The sequence below is a fragment of the Psammomys obesus genome, unplaced genomic scaffold (assembly GCF_907164565.1).
Source record: "Psammomys obesus unplaced genomic scaffold, mPsaObe1.curated_primary_1811, whole genome shotgun sequence".
Classification (NCBI taxonomy): Eukaryota; Metazoa; Chordata; class Mammalia; order Rodentia; family Muridae; genus Psammomys; species Psammomys obesus.
Window position 1 is genome coordinate 10,699,333 of NW_026586550.1, and position 20,760 is coordinate 10,720,092.

General features: G+C 41.1%; 1 protein-coding gene across 1 annotated transcript in view; it reads left to right on the forward strand.

The window, feature by feature from the left end:
* The first annotated feature begins 1,844 nt into the window (after window positions 1-1,844).
* Window positions 1,845-20,760, forward strand: part of Ubn2 (ubinuclein 2) — a 79,246-nt gene continuing 60,330 nt past the window's right edge. The window contains exons 1-3 of the mRNA XM_055601994.1: window positions 1,845-2,915; window positions 8,746-8,838; window positions 19,459-19,560. Of these exons, the coding sequence (XP_055457969.1) occupies window positions 2,490-2,915; window positions 8,746-8,838; window positions 19,459-19,560 (621 nt within the window). The 5' untranslated portion in view covers window positions 1,845-2,489. The remainder of the gene's footprint in view (window positions 2,916-8,745; window positions 8,839-19,458; window positions 19,561-20,760) is intronic.

The following is a 20,760-nucleotide window of genomic DNA, read 5'->3' on the forward strand; positions in this document are numbered from 1 at the left end:
TAGATACATGTAGCAAACCAGTTTGTTTGTTGTTTTATTGAGACAGGGTTTCTAGGTGTAGCCTTGGCTGTCCTAGACTTACTTTCTGGACGAGGCTGGCCTCAAACTTACAGAGATCGGGCCTGCCTCTGACTCCCAAGTGCTGGGATTACAGGCATGAGCCACTACTTCTGGCACAAACCAGTTTTATATAGTTATTACTGTGTGTGTAGGAAAATATATTCTAAACTAGAAATTAAAATTTAAACAATTCTAGGCCAACAAGATGACTTGTGAGATAAAGGCAAATGCTGTGCCAGCCTGGCCACCTGGAAGGAGAGAACAGATTCCACAAAGTTGTCCTTTGAACTCCATCATTATTTTTACTCTGTGCTACACAGTAAGGTACATTAGACTTGTGTTTGGGGGCACGCATGCGTGTGTGTGGACAATGGGTTACAGTGTAGAAACTACTTACGCCCTTTTTTTTTTTTTTTTTTTTAGACAGGGTCTCACTACTTAGTTCTGGCTGTCCAGGAACTCTGTGGATTAGGCTGGCCCCACACTCACAGAGATCCACCGGCCTCAGCCTCTTGAGTGCCGATAAGAACAGCTTATGCCAGCAATTAGAATCTACTTCTTATGTAGACTGAGGTTGAAATTATTGGGAAAGTACTCAGCAGATGATAATGTTGGATGAGGGTATACCTACAGACGAGCTTGGCACAAGGACAAACAGACTGCAATCTTTGGAACAAACTGCAAAAACTGAAGACAGGTTTAGAGCTCACTTTAGAGTGTTTCCGAAACATTAATTGCCCCATTGTAACACTGTCAGAAACAGAGGTCCAATCAAAATCAGGGGTAGTGCAAGAAATGATGGAGATAAAACATGGTGCCAAGGAAATATTGCAGCATTTTAAAGTTAGAAGAGATTCTTCACCATCCTTGTTGTTTTCAGATAGGGTCTCACTATGTAGCTCTGGCTGGCTTGGAACTCACTAAGTAGACCAGTCTGGCTCCACCTGTCTGAGCCGGGCATGCCCTTAATCCCAGCACTCAGGGAGGCAGAAGGCAGAGCTCTGTGAATACAAGGCCAACCTGGTCTGCAAAGTCCAAGACAGCTAAGGCTACACAGAGAAACTCTATCTCAAAAAAAAAAAAAAAAAAAAAAAAGTGCTGGCTGGCTTGGAGCTGGTTGTAGCTGGTGTTGAACAGTCTGCCTCTTTCTGAGACTAAAGGTGTGCACCTCCACACCTGGTTTAGAGCTACGAGCGACTTTTGAAGATTTCATCACCATTTGGTACATCTTTGGAAAGGAACAGAAGAGCAAATACCAGCCTATTAAAAATATCTATCTATATCTCTTTGCCTCAGCTCCTCAACATCCAATGTAGCTAACGCAATTAACAAGCTTGGGTTTCCTTGAGACATGTAAAGAGAGCTTTCAAATTCACTTTCTCCTGAAGAGATTAAAAGGGCCAGTAATTCTCATCCTTTAAAATCTGCATTCCAATTCGTCTCCCCCAGATGCTCCAAGGAAGCCTAACCAGCATTCCTTCCCACCCAGAAATGAGCCATCTAACATTTGTTTCCCTGAGAGTGTGTCCCCTAAAATAACACCAAACCCTGCTAAGACGTGCAAGTCTTCGCGAACTGTTCTTTTGCCAGTTCCATTTCCCAACTGGGGCGCGTCATTCATTGCGCGTCTCATCGCCATGCGCAACGCGGCGAGGGAGAAATGTGGGAGGCAGCGGTGTGGGAGGCAGCGTGGCACTTTCGGGGGGAGGGGGTCTGGGGCGAGTCAAGCCTTCGCCTTTCTACCCTGGACACCTCCGCAGGGGCCCGGGCACCGACCGGGCAGGCCCCGCGGCCCGGCCGCGAGTCCTTCACCCCTTTCCAGGGTCTGCCGGAGTCCTCAGCTGACAAGCCTGCTCCCTGTTGCCCAGAGCCAGAGGCCGACGTCGGGCGGGACCCGGCGCCATGACTGGGTCTGTCCCAGGCACATCACGACGCTCACCCCGAGGGATCCGCGAGCGTGCCTCGGTTTCCGGGAGAGAAGAGGAAATCACTCCGGGAACCCCAAAGCCTTCCTCTGGAGCTACAGCGTAGCTAGCGTCCCCGTTGCCACGGAGACAGGGCTGTCTGTGACGTCACTTCCGCCGGGCTGTCTGGACTTCAGACTGTTGAGAAGAAATCTGAGCAACAGCCACGACTGTGGACGCGAGCGTCTCCGGTGTGCGCATGCGCCCGCTCAGCGGCCTGCTTCTATTTATGTGGGGGATCCAACATGGCGGCCGCGGCGACCCTGGCGATGGTGGCGGAGCCCATCAGAACGTTGTAGCGGGGACAGGGACCCGGTCCGCACTCACGGTGGCGTCCGCGGAGACGGCTGAGGGTGCCGGAGGGAAGAAACGTGACGGAGAGCGGAAGGAAAGGCGGGCGGGCACGCCGTGCGGCGTCGAGGCGAGAGCCGGCTCGAGCGAGCGCCGAGGGCCAGAACAGTGGGGATGGCGGAGCCGCGCAGAGTCGCGTTCATTAGCCTGTCACCGGTGAGGCGGCGCGAGGCCGACTTCGCGGGCGCCGAGCGCGAGCCCCCCCGGCTGGAGCCGCAGCCGTACCGCGAGCCGGCCCGGGCGGAGCCGGCCCCCCGCGCTGACGCGCAGCCCCCGGCGCGCGACAAGCCGCTCCCCCAGCGCGAGGGCAGCCGCGCCGAGCCGCCCATGGCCCTGCAGCGCGAGCCCCCGCGGCCGGAGCCGCCGCCGCCGCCGCTGCCCCTGCAGCCCGCCCCTCCGCGGGAGTCGGCTTCCCGGGCGGAGCCGCCGCCGCGACCGCCGAGGGAGACGGTGCGCCTGGAGCTGGTGCTCAAGGACCCCACGGACGAAAGCTGCGTGGAGTTCAGCTACCCGGAGCTGCTGCTGTGCGGAGAACAACGGGTACAGAGGGTCCCTCTCTCCCGGCCGCCCCACAGCCCGGGCGCCTCCGGACCGCCGCCTGCCCGGGCTGCTCTGCACTTCGCTCGTCCCGGGGGTGGGGTGGCGGGGGCTCGGCGGCTAGACGGGGTGGGAGCCGCGCGGCCCGGCCCGCCCGGGTGGCCGAGGCCGCCCCCTCCGCACCGCGCCGAGCCGGTGTTCCTGTGCACCTTTCGAAACCTCAGCTTTTTCCTCCTTTTCCTTTCTGTTCCCCTCACCAAATCCCGAGGCCCCGCGAGCCGCGCGGCTGGCTTCTTGTGGCGCTCCGTCTGTCGTTCCGGTAGAAGGGAAGCGAAAAAACCTTGGGGGACACGCCCCCCGGTCTGAAGCGGAGAGATTGTGTGACCCCGGCTCATCCTCATCTTTCCTCAACCCAGCTGTACCGGGCGCCAGGGCTGCTGAGATGGGCTCGTGGCCGGGTGGTTTATTTTCCTTGATTGAAGGGGATTTCAGAGAAATTAAACATTTTCAGAAACTAAAGATTCCACGTTAGGAATGAAAAAGTGGATTCGTTAATGTGGTTACGCTCGTGTTGGTAAATATTGTTAGCTTTGTGTGTGTTGAGTTTGTGCATATTGTCTTTGAATGGAAAGGTCTCCTGTCTTACTCGGTGGCTGTCCACTCATATTATTTTTTGGCTCCCATTAGTTCCAGTTGGGGATATTTGTCCGTTGCGATCTTTTGGAGAATTATGGAAAAACGTTGGCTTTGAATTTAAAAAAAAAAAAAAAAAAACTTAGGAAAATACATAGGTATCTCTTTTGAGGGAAGCGGTGAACAATGGGGATTAGGACAGCGGTTTGTCGGTGACTGTAATTTTTATTGTTGTGGGTTGGTGATCTTTAGGAGGGGGACTTGGTAGAAAGAGACAGGCAGGCAGACAGACAGACATTGCTCTCTTGTTTAGTGACTATACTCTTTATTAGGCTGGGCTTTTGAGCGGGTCTAATGGACTCCAGAATTCATTAGTTCCTTTCATCAACTATCTTTGTTGTTGCAGTGAAGGACTCTGGTCAAAAGTCTCACACTGAATAATATCGTTAGTCTGTATTTTGTGCCAGATAATCTTTTGATGGCTTGTTGCAAGTATTGTTGTGTGGCCATCATTACTAAATGTTTTCAGAGAAATCCAATTGTTAGGGGTAGAGACCATTTTGGTCACTTTCACATTACGTCCTGTCCTGTAGACTCAGTTCATTCAGAATTCTTTTTTATATAAACATGGCGTTTTTGTTTATTAGATTGCAGCATTTTTTTAAAAAATAAAATTAAAATGAAGGTGTCCAATTTTTATAATTTCATAAGTTACAGATGCAAAAACATTTTTTAGCTAGGCATGGAGCACTCTGAAGGCTGGGGTGGAAGAACGGAGAGTCCAGGGCCACGTAGTGAGGCCCTGCCTCAAAAAACAAAACCGGGTGACAGAACGGCTCAGCAGATAAATGTCCTTACTGCCAAGCCTGAAGACCTGAGTTCCATCCCCAGCATGCACGTGGTGGAGGAGAGTCGCCATCTGCAAATTGTTCACACACACAAATAAGTGTAAGAAAACGGCAAGACAAAAGCCATCTTTAGGTAAAAATACATCATACTAGTTAGTGTTTTGTCGTTGTGCAAACATTGTAAAAATACCTACACTAACCTAGATGTTTTTTTGGTTTGGTTTGGTTTTTTGAGACAGGGTTTGTTTGTGTAGTCCAGGCTACCCCGGAATTCACTCCTAGACCACTTCTCAAACTCAGACCCGTAGCGCTGGCGTCAAGGGTGTGTGCTGTCATGCCAGGCTAACCTAGGTGTTTTCATCTGCTATCTACTTAGCTGTATGGTACTTACCATTTAGCCTGCTCTACAGTATTTACTGTATTTACAGTATTTACTGCTCTGTGGTATTTACTGTTGTATATGTGATCTTTCCCTTAAAGCAATGCTTGGTATGTGGCTATACTTTTATGTTCTAGGAGACAGGTGAATTGGATTTAATTCTGTTGTTTGCTTCTTACATACTATCAATTTAGAGATTTATTGGTCCAATTTTCTTATTGTGTATTCAGCCATATATCTTATAATTCCACAAAAGAATTCTGTTTTTTATGTGGTATGCTTTTGTGGGGAAAGTTTGCCACATTTTCCTATGATTAGTCTCACTTAGTGTATTTATTACCTAAGAACGTATAAGTAACACATAAGTAACACAATTCTGTAAGTGAATTGTGATGGTTCCATAAAGGGAAATCCTAGCAGAGTGACCAACTGGAGACTGTCTGGAGATTGGTTTTCCTCCTCTGGGAAGCCCCCCCCTCCGCTGAGACTTAACCCAAGGGCCTTGAACATGCTAGGCCAGGGATATGTTATATTACTGACATGACTCCAAGTAACACCCCATCCTTTGTTTTTGAGACAAGATATTTTAAATTGCTTAGGCTGGCCTTGAACTTACTTTGTAGCCTATATTGGCCTTGAATTCATGATATTGCTGTTTTAGATTCCTAAGTAGCTGGGATTACAGCCCTGAACCATCAGGCTTGGCTCAGATTTATTTTTAGTTATAATTTTTCTAAAATATTTTAATTTTGAGTTACTGTAATTAAATACTGTACCCATAGTAGGCTAAGTAAAATTAGAAGAAAAAGTCCCAATTTTTGTTTGTTTTTGTTTTGTTTTGTTTTCAAGACAGGGTTTCTCTGTGTAGCCTTGGCTATCCAGGACTCCCTTTGTAGACCAGGCTAGCCTCAAACTCACAGTGATCCGCCTGCCTCTGCCTCCACGAGTGCTGGGATTACAGGAGCTCTCCACCACACCTGGCTTGTCTCAACTTTTAAATAGCCGTATATCAGTTAAAAGATTTGTCAAGTGGAAGTGGGTAGCTGTGGGCTGTTAAAACAACGATGTGTGTAAGTACCATCAGCACTGGGGTACATTTAAGTAAACTCCCTACCTGCTAAATGAAGTGTGCAATCCCAATTAACAGAAATACAGCTGAGGTGTTTCCACATAGATGAGCAAAAGCATATTTTGGCTAACTCTAAAAAGCAAGATCACCTGCAGGTTAGGTCAGCCCTTTGCCTTGCTCTTTATGGTATTATGTCATAATTGTGGTTCGAGTGGTGACTGAGACGTTGGAGTCATCCCCATTCTGAAAGATTAGTTTGTTTGATATTGCTGACAGTAGTCCATTATGAAGTACCTTGTGGACATGACAAATACATTAGAAAAAAGTTCAGTTCTTAGCAAACCAAAAAATCAGATAACCTGAGCACTCATTTGAGAACGCAGTGAATTAAATGTTTCCTATAAAGAGAAAAACAAGGGGTGATGTAACTGCACTGTTACAGAACTCTGTGGTATTCTGATGCTTGTCACTTCATATGTTGGATGAGACCTATGAAAGACTTGAACATGCTAAGGTCAAAGGAGAAAATCATTGCATAGACTTTACACATAAGTAGCTGATAGTTTGCAATTTGTTTCACCTGCAAATTATCAGCTACTGCTACTGTGGTGGGGGAGATTCTTTAGATTTTTCTTGCGTTTTTAATTGGGAAAAAGTGATGATTCTTTGTGGGTGTTTGTTGCTTTGAAGTAAGGTTTTACTGTGTAGCCCAGGTTGGCCTCGAACTTCTGTCAGGCTTCCTACCTTAGCTTCCTGAGTGTTGAGATTGCCCCCATTATTCTTAACTCTAAAGGAGAAGTGAGTTTTTTTAATTTTATAGACCATATTGTAAACAAAAGATAGATCTTGATGCCTGTATTAAGTATACAGAATATTTTAGAACAGGCTGGATATGGTGATACATCTTTGAATCAGGGTACTAAGGCAGGATTGTGAGTTTGAGGCCAGCCTAGACTGTATAGTGAAATCCTGTCTTGAAAAAAATTTTAGAATGACATATACAGGTGATTCTTAGTTAGGAAAGGAAATAATAATACAAATCTTTGTTTATATTTGCATATGTAAAATAAGTCTGGCTGGATTGGGGATAAAGCTCAGTGGTAGAACTCTTGACTAGCATATGAAAGGTTCTGGGTTCAAGAAAATCCCCATCAGACTGGTAATAAAGACCTAGTATTTGGACTACACAGTGATGGGAGGGAACAATTTATAACAACAAAACATACTGTTTGCTTCAGTCCTTTGCACTAACTTTAGGGGGGACTACTATACCCCAAATTTAGTGTTTACTTTTCTTGCCAGACTGATTTTGCTAGTTTGTTTCCTCTTGGGTTGTTTGTGTTTCATTAATAATGCCAATTAGGATAAATTCTATAAATATTTATTACTACATTTAGAAATTGATTATAAAATTAACTCCTTAAAATCTTAAGGAGTCTGTGTTTATTCTGATGTGTTGTGAACCCTCTGTCTTCATCCTGCCCATGTTTCCCTGTTATGTTTTAGGCTGATTTTTTGTGTATCTTCGGTCTTTATATCTATGATGAAGTACCTTAGTTCCATATTTGTCCTGGTTGAATATTTTTATGTTTATCATTTTTAATTATTTAAAGTTGCTATATCAGTTTTTTCAAAATTAACCCTTTAAAAATTTACTTTCCGATGGGTGTGGTTGTGCACACTTTTAATCCCAGCACTAGGGAGGGAGAATCAGCAGGATCTCTGAGTTCGAGTCCATCCTGGTGTATGTAGTGAGTTCCAGGTCATCCAAGACTATGTAGTAAGGCCCTACCTATCTCCAAAATACAAAACAAGCAAACAACGAGACCAATTTTACTTTCAAAGTAAAATTCTAAAATTGGATAAAAATTGTATTTTTTAAAAGTAGCTCTTAGCTTTTTTGTGCACTGAAAAGCATTTATATAAAACTTGACTACTGCAATAGTAAGCTGAGGTCGACGCAAGACTGCTCACCTGAGTTCAATCCCCAGTGTCCACAGGAAGGTGCAAGGAGAGAACCAGCCTCACAGAGTTGCGCTGTGACCTTCACATGTGTGCACATGTCCACCCACCCACATCATGCAGCACACAATAAGAATACATTTTTAAAATGGCAAAAGTAGTAAAGTTAGGAAAGCATACAAGTTTATCTGTTCTAGCAAGTGGGTGGCGACTGTGGGATATTTGCTTATTGTGTGTGCATGGTCTGTGTGTTTTAAACTGTATTTTAGAAGTGTTTCATTCTGTACTGTTAGGAGGAAGCCATGATGAGCTCTTGCACATTTTTTAGCTTTATATATTTTTTGAATAGGTATCTACTGATGGGAGACAGGTGATATAGAAATTATTGATTATAAGTTCAGCAGAAAGCCAGGACAGCCGCAGTAATAACTTGTAAGCATAAGATGAGTCTTGATTCTACAATTAATAATTTGAATGCCTTTTTAGGGATATTTCATGGCTGAAGCAGTCTACTGTTTAGGGGTAATATCAAAATAAAATTTATTTTTACCTAATGTTGGTCTGGGGGAGAGATTGCTTTATTTGGGATGGGGTCATTTTGCAAGTGGAGCAAATACAGATTTTTAAATTCTTGACCATCAAAAAATTGTACAGTTTTGTGTAAGTCCTAATGTGAACCATCATTTTAAAAAATGGCTTTTAATGCTTTTGACCTATTTATTTATATTAGGAAAAATTGATTCATTGAAATTTAAAGGTATATTCAAGTCTGGAAATAATACAACAGATGTAGTTACAAAAAACTGTAACATTAATAACTTTGATATATATTAAATATATAGTTCAGTTATACTGAACTATAGTTGATATGTGATTAGTATATGGCAGTGTAGTGGAAGTGGTGCTAATACTGTGTTTCTTTCCCCGTTTCCTTTAAATCAGAAGAAGCTTGTTCATACAGAAGACCCATTTACTGATGAGCATAAGGAGAGGCAAGAAGTGGAAATGTTGGCTAAGAAGTTTGAAATGAAATATGTGAGTATAATAGTGATCACCTAGGTAATTTTACCCTATTGGCCTGTTTTCTTTGTGCAGCTAGTTGGGAGGCCCTAAAAATAGCAACTGCTTACTTATCTTGATCTCACAAATTGAAGCTGAATGAATGGTTTTGACAGCCAGACAGTTTTACAGGTTTGTCCTGACTGTGTTAATAGGCTGTATTTGTTATAGTCAGTCCTTCTATAATCTAGGCAGTTTGCTTAACAAATCCTACAAAAAACCAAACCTAGCCTAGAAGGTAAGAAATATTTACTGTCTTTACAGGTGAAGGAATGAGGCTCTAAGCCCAAGGTTAAGTGAGTGGTCCATGGTCATGCAAGGTCAAGAATAGGCAACACATTCAGCTGTGTATAGCTCTAACCCTGCTCCCCTACTACTGCTGATGAGAACTTTTTTTTTTATAGCAGTTCATCACCCTTCTTCCTTTTTAAGAGAGTGCGTGGACTGTAAGAATCTTAAGAATCCATCAGAATCAATATAAAACTTCTCTATGTCATACTTACCTTAAATATTGATGCATATCCTGTATTCCATGCAACAATATAGCAGCTTTTTTTAATAGAAAATATATAAATAATATGTTATAAAAGTATACTATAATTTTCATATAGCATTTTCCTTAACTTTTAGCATAACTATTCATAGAAAGCTTTAATTCTATGCTGTTTGTCACGGCTTTAACGACTCTTGATGAGTTGAGAAGTGAGGCTGCATTTTCCTCTGTGAGCATTAGAAATGCTTCACAGAGATAGGATGTCAGTATTAACTGGCTTTGCCTTTCCTGTTAGCCTCAAACTGCCACTTGAATTCGAGTTGACACTTTTTGGCTCCTGCGTGAGACAAATACCAGAATAGAGTAGAATTTGAGTCGGGTTTAGGCCACTCTTTGACACCAACAAATTATGTCCTTTGGGTGGAGTTATTTTGCTCTTTAAGCCCCAGCTTTCATATCTGTAAACTGAGATTCTTTTTAGAGTCCTTCTAGGTATATATTCTGTAGCTCATCACTAAAACAAATGAAATGGTAGGTGTTCTTAAAGAAAAGATAACAAAAAAAATCTACTCTTAATTTGTAGTGAGGATTTTATTTTTTTAATCACATTTTATTTTTAGTTTTTGGTTTTGTTGTTTTAAGACAGTCTCACTTTGTAACCCAGGATGGCCTGAAACTCATGATCTTCCTGTCTCTTATCTCATAGTTAATGTTGCAGATGCTAAAGCTAAACATCCTAGGTTCTGGCTATTGTTTTAAGATGATTCCTAGGTGGTGTATGTCAGAGCAGGGAACAGAGTTCATTTTAATGGATTTAGACTTGTTCTCTTAGTTTGGTAGGACAAGGTATAACTTGTGATGCCCAAAAGATTACTCTTGGTGATTTCTCTATTTTTGTTCCTCCACATGTTTTGAAAACTTCCATTTCTAGGATTGGATATAAATTCAGTAATCTCCGTGAAAATGTCTAGCACAGTGCTGCACATGGGACTCTGAGTTGCAGGTCAGGGTGACAACCCAGTGCGACATTAACTTTGTCTGTTTCTTTGTCTCTCAGTGTCCATCTCTCTGTCTGACATACCCTCTCTGTATAGTTCTAAAACTTGTGGGTTTTATTTCGGTGTAGACTGTGAAATATGTTATACTGGCGAGATGGCTCAGCAGATAAAGGTACTTTTGCCTGATGGACCTGAGTCCGATTCCTGAAACTTGAGTGAGGAAAGCTGACTTTTACAAGTAGTTCTCTGACATCCACATGTGCATCGTGGTCTGTGCATGTACTTTCCTCCAAAATAACTAAATACATGTCAAAGTATTTTCTTTCTTGCTTGCTATCTATCTATTTATTATATGTCTGTCTGTTTGTCTATCTTATCTATCTATCTATCTATCTATGCTTCCCAAGTGCTAGAATTAAAGTTGTGTGTGCCTGGGGGAAAAAAAAAAAAGAATTCTGTTCAGTGACTTCACAATCAATTGTGAAATACTTTCAACAGTTCCCTCGGATAAGGCACTGGGAAGGGGATATTACAAAAGCATGCAATCATTTTAAGAATTTTAATCACTCATTGGTGAGTTGTAACTATTGAGAAGATAGAGCATTTGGGGAGCTTCCCAAGATCTGGTTTTCTTCTGTTTTGTTTTTTTATTGGGTATGGTCCCTAAGACTCAAATTGTTAAAGTTTTGTATACAGTTTGGGCAAACTTGTTAAGATCACTACAAAATGAATTCTACTTGTAAAACACAAATACCAATGAATTTAGTGTTCTGTGGACTAACCCTGGTCTGAACCCAGGCTGATGTGGTGCTGTCTGTGAGTTCAAGCTGGTCTAAGAGCAAGCACCAGGACATCCAGAACTACATAGAGAGACCCTGTCTTGAAAAAACACAAACAAAATAAAATAAAATAGTAGTGTGGAACCAGCCCACCATAATTGTAGGTTCTGCCTCCGTGGATTCAACCACTGAAGATCAGAAGTATTAAAAAAAAGTGTACCTGTGTTTTACATGTGAAGACTTTTTGCTTAGTATTATTCCCTAAACCATACAGGTTTATAACTATATAAACTTTCACATTGCGCTTGGGATTATAAATATCTAGAGATAAAGTATATAGCAGGATTCAAGTGGGTTATATATTTTATATATATACATTTTATATAGGATATTTGAACATCTGGAGATTTTGTTATGTTAGGGTTCCTGGAACCAATTCAGGATATCAAGAGTTGAATGTATATTAAAATCATAAAATTATCTTTTAAAACTTTAAGGGATAGGATAGTCTTAAAGGAAAAAGAAATCCTTTTTCAAACAGTACCTTTTTTAAAAATTCCTTTTTTTGAGCCATTTTCATTGTGTGGCCTCTGAGCTAAATATATTTTCAGTCTCCCTCTCAGACCTATTATGAGACAGCAGTTTTAGGACATGTGGAAGATCTTATACTCATAGTGATGGTTATCAAAATGTGTGTTAGTATTTCTGTGCAGGTAACTATTTCCGCTAATTTAAAACTGTAGGCTTTTTTATTAGGTTGAAATCAGCATGGATATAAAAAGATGTAATTGTAGAGGGCTGTGGTACAAATTGAGAAGTTTTGTAACCAGGGTGTTTACTTCCTTCTCAGTGATATAGCCTCTTACCAATTAATGTCCTGCTCGCTCTCTGCCAGAAGTCATCAGTGAACATTGATGCTTTCCTCTACTTATGTCACGGAGGCAATGGGGTCCTGTCCTAGGAATAGCTTGTTTTGTTTTTTTCAGTTTACTGATGTTGTAATCTTTCAGCATTGGCTTGAGATACTGATTATCAGGTTAAGCCAGTACTAATGACTGAGTCATCATGAAGGAGTGCTTAGAAAATGAACTTTAAAAGGGTTCTTCATTTGAGATTAACAACATGGAAGATATTTTTAATTTGTATGGAAGTACAATTTGATTTTGATAAGGTCTAGTTAATGTAATAAAAAGGGTTTAGAAAATTATGAATTAAGACTAATTTTGTTGCAGGAAACAGTCTTGCTAAAGATACTGAAAAAGTGATTCAATATAATGTTTAAAATTCACATTGCATACACTCCTTTTAGGCGTCTGTTGAATGTATCTTTCCAAGGCAGACTTACATTGTAGTGCAGGCCTGTCTTCATAGTACTTAGATGCTGACGTAGGAGTTAACATGTTTTGAGAACAGCCTAGGCTACATAGCAAGTTGTAGCTATCAGCCTGGAATTACAGATGGGTGTAAACTGCCTTGTGGGTGCTATAGTCAAACCCCCAGGCTTCTCTGCAGAGGCCACAAATGCCCATAACTGTCTGAGCATCTCTACAACCACTTGTTTTTAAATTTAAAAATTATATAGTTATATATTTTATGTGTTGTGTGTTTAGGTGCACACATGCATATTACATGTGTGGATGTCCGAGAACAGCTGTTGGAAGTCTGTTTTCTCATTCTACTGTGTAGGTCTTGGGGTATCAAGCTTTGTTGTCTGGCTTGGCAGCAAGTGTCTTTACCACTGAGCCGTTATTGTTGGCCCTTTGATGTTTAAAAACACTCATAGTGACCTTTCTCTGATTAACCTGAATTGTAAATAAGATTTTCAAACTGCTTTCTCACTCCTTATAAAGCCTTTAGTTTTTTAATGGCTGTCAGCATTTCATGGTTATGTGAAATATAGTTATACCATTTGATACTGTTAATAATAGGATGCTTGGTGAGATTACAATTAATATTATAATCAAAGCTTTAGTTAGTTCTTTTTGATAATCTTTTTAAGATTCACACTTAAAAACAAAAGGATTTACCCTATTTAACAGCATTACTATGCTGCTCCATTGAGTGCTAACAATTAAACAGTCATTTTCAGTGGCAAGAAGCTGGTAACCTTGACTAGACTCTAACGCATGTTCCTAATTTTACAAATAAGCTGTTTGTTCTTCCTTATTTGCTCATCACTAATACGGACTGTGCATTTGTTGTTTGTTTTGTTTTTAGATTGCCCCAGGCAAATTATAGTCAGCTAATTGTGTCTTATGCCCCTACTCTGAAAGTATTCGATGAACAGAAAAGGGTGGTTGTGATTTTAATTATCATCCTAGAAAAAAATTTACAAGTCCAGCTGAGGTATGAGAGATGGTAGGATTCAATGAGGAGTAAGATATAGTAGTAAACTTGATGGAAGCTAGGCTAGCCAAGGGATTGAGTACATTAGGTGAAAACAGTGACCAGCTTTCTAGACCTGGCAGTTAGGATGGAAAGGAAGCTGGAGGTGTGACTAAGCCTAAGCAAAGTTTTGTGCGAGACAGACTTGAAATAGGAATAGTAATTCTTGGTCTGACCCTAGTTCTGGCAAAGATTTTAACATTAAAAGGGGAGAGATTGAGAAGCAAGGAAAGTAGAGAAGAAAGAAATGAATGACACACTTTGAAGTTAGAATTATTGAGGTATAATTTAACTCTAGCTCATCAGTTTTAATTGTTCAGCTTGGTGAGTTTTAATAAAGGCACACACTCTAAGTGTGACTACAGTCATGGTATAGGCCATTTTTATCTCCCCATGAAGTTTCCTTCTTGGCAGACAGTCCTCTACCTCTAGCCCAAGCCCTGGCAACCTCTGGTCTGGTTTTGTTTTTTGGTTTTTTTGTTGTTGTTGTTGTTGTTGTTTGTTTTTTTTGTGTGTGTGTGTGTTTTTTGGGGGGGGGGGTTTGTTTTTTTTTTTTTCTAGAACTTCCTATAAATGAACCTTGTCTGTGTTGAACTTCTTTGGTTTAGTATGGTGGCTTTTGAGAGCCAACTTTGGGTCTCATATGTCAGTGGGTCTTCCAGTGTTTTATCCAGTAAGCACACATTGTACTGTTTTCAGAGTTATGGGGGTTTTATTTGTTTTTGTAAAATGTATTTTTCTATTTTCTGCCCATGTCTGATTCAGAGGAGAATGTTCAGGAGTTGATTTTCCTCTGCTACCTTGGAAGTTCTAGGAACTGAACTCAAGTCATCATACTTGGCTACAGAGTGTCTGTACATTCAGAGCTGTTCCCCTGGCCCCAGGGTTTAGTTTCTGACTATCACACATAAAGCTGCTCTAAAAAAAAAAAAAATCACAGCATACATTTCATATTAACATAAATTTTCAGTGTGGGTATAGTAGCTCAGGCCTGTAACCTCAGCACTTGGGAGGCTGAGGGTTGTCCCAGTTGTTCAAGTCACCCTTGAGCTACATAGTAAGTTCAAGTATAGTGTGGTGCAATGTAGTGATAAATTGCTTTTTTTTTTTTTTTTTTTTGAGGCAGAGTTTCTCTGTGTCCTGGAACTTGATCTTTAGACCAGGCTGGCCTCAAACTCACAGCAATCCACTTGCCTCTGCCTCTGGAATGCCAGGATTAAAGGCGTGTGCCACCACTGCCTGGTGAGATAACGTACGTTAAAAAAAAAAAAAGTGTGGGCAGTGAAATGGATGGCAGGTTAAAAAAGCACTTGCTGCCAAGCTGGGAGACCTGAGCTTGGTCCCTGGGACCTACATGGTAGAAGACCAGCTTTTACAGTTTGTCCTCTGGCTTCTGGATGTGTGCTCTCTTGTGGACCCACACAGAATAATAAACATAAAAGAAAAAAGACCACCCATTTTTATTGTGTGTTCTCTCTCTCTCACGTGGAATGCATATTTGTGTTTGTTGTGTGCACAAGTGTGCTCTCGGGTGTGTGTGCAGGCTAGAGAACCTTATTTTTTGGGACAGGATCTTTCAGTGGATCAGCTAGATTGGCTGACCAGGGAGCTCTGGGATCTGTCTTCCTCTTTCCACCCTGCACTGGTGTTACATAGGCGACTACTGTACCATTCTTAAGGTGGCTGTTGGGTTTGCTCCTTTTCTGTTTTTTGAAACAGGGCCTTTCTATGTAGTCCTGTCCTGGAGCTCCCTTATGGAGGCCAGACTGGCCTCAAACTCAGATATCCTCCTCCTCTTTCTGAATGCTGGGATTATAGGCATGTGCCTGGCCTGTTTGTATGTGTATTTGTTTCTAAGGCAGTATCTTACTCTTTAGCCAAGGCTAATCTCACACTCATGATCTTTCTACCCCAGCTTTCCCAAGTGCTGAGATTATAAGTATAGGATTTCACGACAGGCTGTTATATCCCTTTGTGTCTCCACAAGCAAAATAGGAGATGGTTAGTTCCTCTACATCCTTGTTAACGACGGCTGTTGTTACTTTTAATTTTATCAGGTAATGAATGAAGTGTGTGTGCTCCTGGGAGTCTTGTTTCTCCTGCCATGAGTATAATCTAGGGATTGGATCTGTGTGCAGGTGCCTCTGATCTCTGGGTTATCTTGCTAGCTTAGCCCTGTAAGTGTGAAACCACGGGCACTGTGCGGGAGAAGTTGATCTGGAGACATGGCAGTGTGGACACTGATTTGAATTCCAACACTGACTTGAAGGCTTTAGCTAAAAAGTGACCCCACAGGCTCTGTAATGTCTCTTAACAGTTTTCTAGATAGAAAATGAGTCTCTTTAACTGTTTTTAACTTTTATCTTGGTGTAACTCAAGGCCTCCCCCAAGTGTTTAACTGTATGTGTTTTGTCTAAGAATAAGTGTCTTAGGAAAGACTTGATTATGTTATCTGTTATAAAGGACTCCGCACAACCTTCGTGTAATTTTCCTTTGTACTGTTTGTAATTAGTGTAGTCATTAATCTTTCTCCTGGCGACCATACTGTACAGTCCACAAAGGCCACCTTACTGTGCTCACTGTAGGTGCTTGGTAAATTTCTTAAGCAGATTATCTTGCTTTTAGTTCTTTGGGAATAAGAAGTTAAATTCTCGGGGGGCGGGGGGGGGTAGAAAGGTGCCTCAGTGGCTAAGAGCAGAAGACCTGGGCTCACCTCCCAGCACCAATATGACAGCTTAGAGTTGTCCAGAACTCCAATTCCAGAGGATTAAGTGCCACCTTCTGCATTTGGTGGGCACCAGGCATGCACATGGTATACCTGATAAATGTAGGCAAAACACTCAGTATCCATAAAATAAAAATAAAAAGATTTAAAAGAACATAAATCACCTCTGATATTTTAGCATATTGCTTTTTTTTTTTAACTTTCCATGTAGAACAGTGGCATTGAATTTTTAGTCCTCTTGTCTCAGCTTCCCAAGGACTAGAATTTCAGGCATGCTTTCCGTAGCTTAAATTTTTGACATGTTTTGACATACATTTTGTTTCTGTTAGGAATAGAATCCAGGATTGCGTTTACGCTGAGCATGCACTTGGCCATTGAGCGAAGTCCCAAGCCCTCAGCAGATACTTTAAAATCCTAAATACCGGTTTAAAATATAGTATGTAATTCTTAATAGAATTTTAAAAGGTTTTGTTTTAGATGATTGTTTTTTTTTGTTTGTTTTTTGTTTTTTGTTTTTTGTTTTTTTTTTTTGAGACAGGCTTTCTCTGTGTAGTCCTAGCTGTTCTGAATTAGCTTTGTACATCAGGCTGGCCTCAAACTCAGAGATCTGACTGCTTCTGCCTCCCTGAGTGCTAGGATGTTTGTTTGTTTTGTACGGCTGGTTTGAGACTATCCTTCTCTGTGTAGCCCTGGCTGTTCTGGAACTGGCTCTGTATTCCAGGCTCATAGAGATCTGTTTGCCTCTGCCTCCTGAGTGCTGGGATTAAAGGTGAGTGCCACCACTGCCTGGCTTCCATTTACTTATTCCCCACTGAGGGTGTGTTTGGGAGGGGACATGGAAGTGACGGGTTAAGTGTTTCAATATTAGTATATATGGCAAACAGCCTTCTGTTAGAATTGCCTTTGGAAGTCACTCTGAGGGAGGGTACTGCCTTAGAGACATTGTTTATAATTTCAGTGTTGACCTTTTGCCCGCCAAGTATCATTTTCTTTGCATTTAGTTTTTATTTAAAGATACATTGTATTAAATGTATCCATCTTTAAACACTAGACTTAATTTGCATTAAAGTCAGCCCCTGTAAGAACTGGAACCAAGTGACAGTAAAGATTCACATCTTCCCTTATCCTTTCTGCAGAGCCCACTGTGCCTTGGAAGTAACAAGTTGAAAGGCCAGAACCTTGGTAGTTTCCTCTTCCTCCTCCTTCCTCTTCACAGGATGAAGAGATGATGCAGGGATTCTTTAAAATCATAGTTGGGTTTGAATCTGTAAATGTAAATATCCAAAATGAGGCTTAAAAGCAGAACTCACAGACCTGTTTTTGTGGCACCAGAGGAAGGCTGCTTCCTGTTTAAACTACTTATTGCAAGCTTATGTAAACTTCTAGAGTTATAAGTAATGTTTTGTATCTGAGATATAATGAGCTCTTTACACTGTGATCAGCCAGGTATAACTTGAATAATGCAGTGTCCAAGACCTGGTTTGTTTTTGCCATTGTTTTGCCTTAGACACATTTCATTTATGTATAATTATAGGTTCACAAGTTTCAAATACAGTAGAAGAGACTCTTGTGCTCATCACCCAGCTAGATACTCAGAGGGTTATACCTCACATGACTGTACTCTTTAAAAACTGGAGACTGGACTTTAGCACCGTACACTTGAGAACAGGGTAAACAACAGACTGTGATCTGACTTCACCAGTTCCTGTGTGTGCTTGTTTTCATATTTTTTCGTGTCTGTGTGTACAATTATATAACCTTCTAAGTATAACTTTTAAGAGTATGTTTTGGGGCCTGGAGAGATGGTTTGGTGGCTAAGAGGATTTAATGCTCTTTCAGAGGTCCTAAGTGTGGTTCTCAGCACCCATATCAGGTAGCTGACTACTTTGTAACACCAGCACCAGGGGATCTGATGCCCTCTTCTGGCTGCTGAGGGCACCTACCCTGTGTGTGTGTGTGTGTGTGTGTGTGTGTGTGTGTGTGTGTGTGTGTGTATACATACATATGTCCATGTATATGTACATACACACAACTGAAAATAAAAACTATGTCTGAAAAATAAAAGAAGGGGGCTGGAGAAGATGGCTCAGTGGTTAAGAGTCCTGTATATGCTCTTCCAAAGGGCCCAGGTTCAATTCCCAGCACCCACATGGCAGCTCACAACAGTCTGTAATGCTGATTCCAAGGGATCTGACACCTTCACACTAATGCACACAAAATAAATAAATTATTTTAAAAACATAAATAAAAGAAGGGCTTTAGAGAAATGGCTCATTGGTTAATTAAAATCATTTGCTGGTCATACACAAGATGCAGGTTTGGTTCTCAGCACCCATAATTAACTCCAGTTTCAGGGAATCCAATGTTCTCTTCTGACTTGTGAGAAAACCAGGCACACACCTGTGCACATACATATATGAAGGCAATGCTCATATATATATATATATATATATATATATATATATATATATATGATACAATAATTATTTTTTAAAGAATGTTTTTATTTAGTGAGTATGTGTATATGAGACAGTCCTGTGCCCATAGCACTTGTGGAGGTCAGAGGATAACTTTGGGGGTGAGTTCTCTCTTAAGGCTTATCTAGAGTTATTATTTTTCTTTTCTTCTTTTTGGAGACAGAGTAGCTCTGGCTGTTTTAGAACTCACTAAACTGACCTTGTAGGCTGACCTTGAACTCACAGAGATCCACCTGCCTCTGCTTCTCAAGTGCTTGGATTAAAAGCATGTGCCACCATGCCCAAAAAGATTGACTTTTTTTGTGTTTTTCTTGGCTTTTGTAATCATGGCTTTGCAGTACATGGATCACTTATTTTATAGACATGGCTGAGCAAAGGTTACAGGTTTTTGAAAGGAAGATCACAGAGTTGAAAATTATTTTTTATTATTGCAAAGATAGATGCCAGCAATTTGACTTATTAATTGTTGTTGTTATTGTTAATGTTGACTGTGTGGTTGAGGAAGTGTTGACAGATTTTCTATCTTATAGCTGCTTTGTCCGACTTGTTCTGCTCTGAAGAAGCAGTCACTAAGTTTATATACAAAATATAGGGAGATCTAGTTGCCTACGGAGGGTTTCTCTTCAAAGATTATGTGTATTCTTCTTACAGGTGTTTTTTTTTTTTTTTTTTTTTTTTTTTCAATCTATATGGGAACAGTACAGGTACTAAATGAGTCTAACATCTCTCTTCTTTGCAGGGTGGGAAAGCCCGTAAGCACCGGAAGGATCGGCTGCAAGATTTAATTGATATAGGCTTTGGCTATGATGAGACAGATCCATTTATTGATAACTCAGAGGCTGTGAGTAATATATCTTTAATATGGCAGTAAGCTTTTGACACTAGAAATCAAGGCACAGTCACTAAATTTTTTCAATAAATGCTTATTTATGCTTTTTAAAGCTGATTGTGTGGCTTGAAGGTTTGTTTTGGTTTTTGTTTTTGTTTTTAATACTGGAGATTTACATTTTTGTAATGTTGGCTTGTTGGTGTTAAGTTGTTACTATATTGCTCTCGTAGGCCAGGGTTTGGCAAACCATCAAGGGCCATGTGGTAAATATTTTAGACTGGACCATATGGTGTCTCTGCAGCACTTCTACTGTAGCACAAGAGCAGTCACAGAGAATATGTAAGGAATTAGTGTAGCAATGTTAAGAGTGAAACTTGACTGATATGCTGTGAAATTTAAACTCATGTAATTTTCATGCATCACAGAATATTTAATTTGATGTTTTCTCCACCGCTTAAAAAATGCAAAATTCATCCCTGGCAGGCTGGGTAACAAACTGTTAGGCTGAGCTTGGCCAGCAAGTCCTGGTTTACCAACAAGGTAGTAATTTGCTGAGCTTTCACGTCCTCACTTTATGGACCAGGATGGCCTTGAACTCACAGATATCTGCCTGCCTCTGCCTCCCTGAGTGCTGGGATTACAGGCGAGCGCCACAGCACCTGGCTGCTAGGTTTTAGTTTTATATCAGTTCCTAATTTGACATTTGATCAAGAAAGCATGTCAGTGTTACCCAGTTTTCTGTACAATACTACCTCCCAGAGTTAGTTTGCGATTCAAATAAAATGAATTTAAATATGGTTGAGGAACATTAACATGTATCAAACATTAGTAATAATGTTGATATATAGATTTAAAATTCTGGCTTACCCAAAAGAAAAATGCAGTCATGGCCATTGCATGTTCTTATACTTTTACATAATGAGTTATTTTAAGTTAATAAACTATTTTAGAGCAGGTGTTTGTTTGTTTGTTTGTTTGTTTGTTGGAGGCAGGGTTTGTGTAGCCTTGGCTGTTCTGGAACTCACTCTGTAGAACAGGCTGGCCTTGAACTCAGAGATCTGCCTGCCTCTGCCTCCGGAGTGCTGGGATTAAAAGTGTGTGCCACCCCTACTCCCCATTCCTCTGGCTGTTGTTTTTAGTTTTTTGAGACAGGGTCTTACTGTATAGTTCTGGCTGTCTTGGAATATATTATGTAGAGCAAGCTGGCCTCAA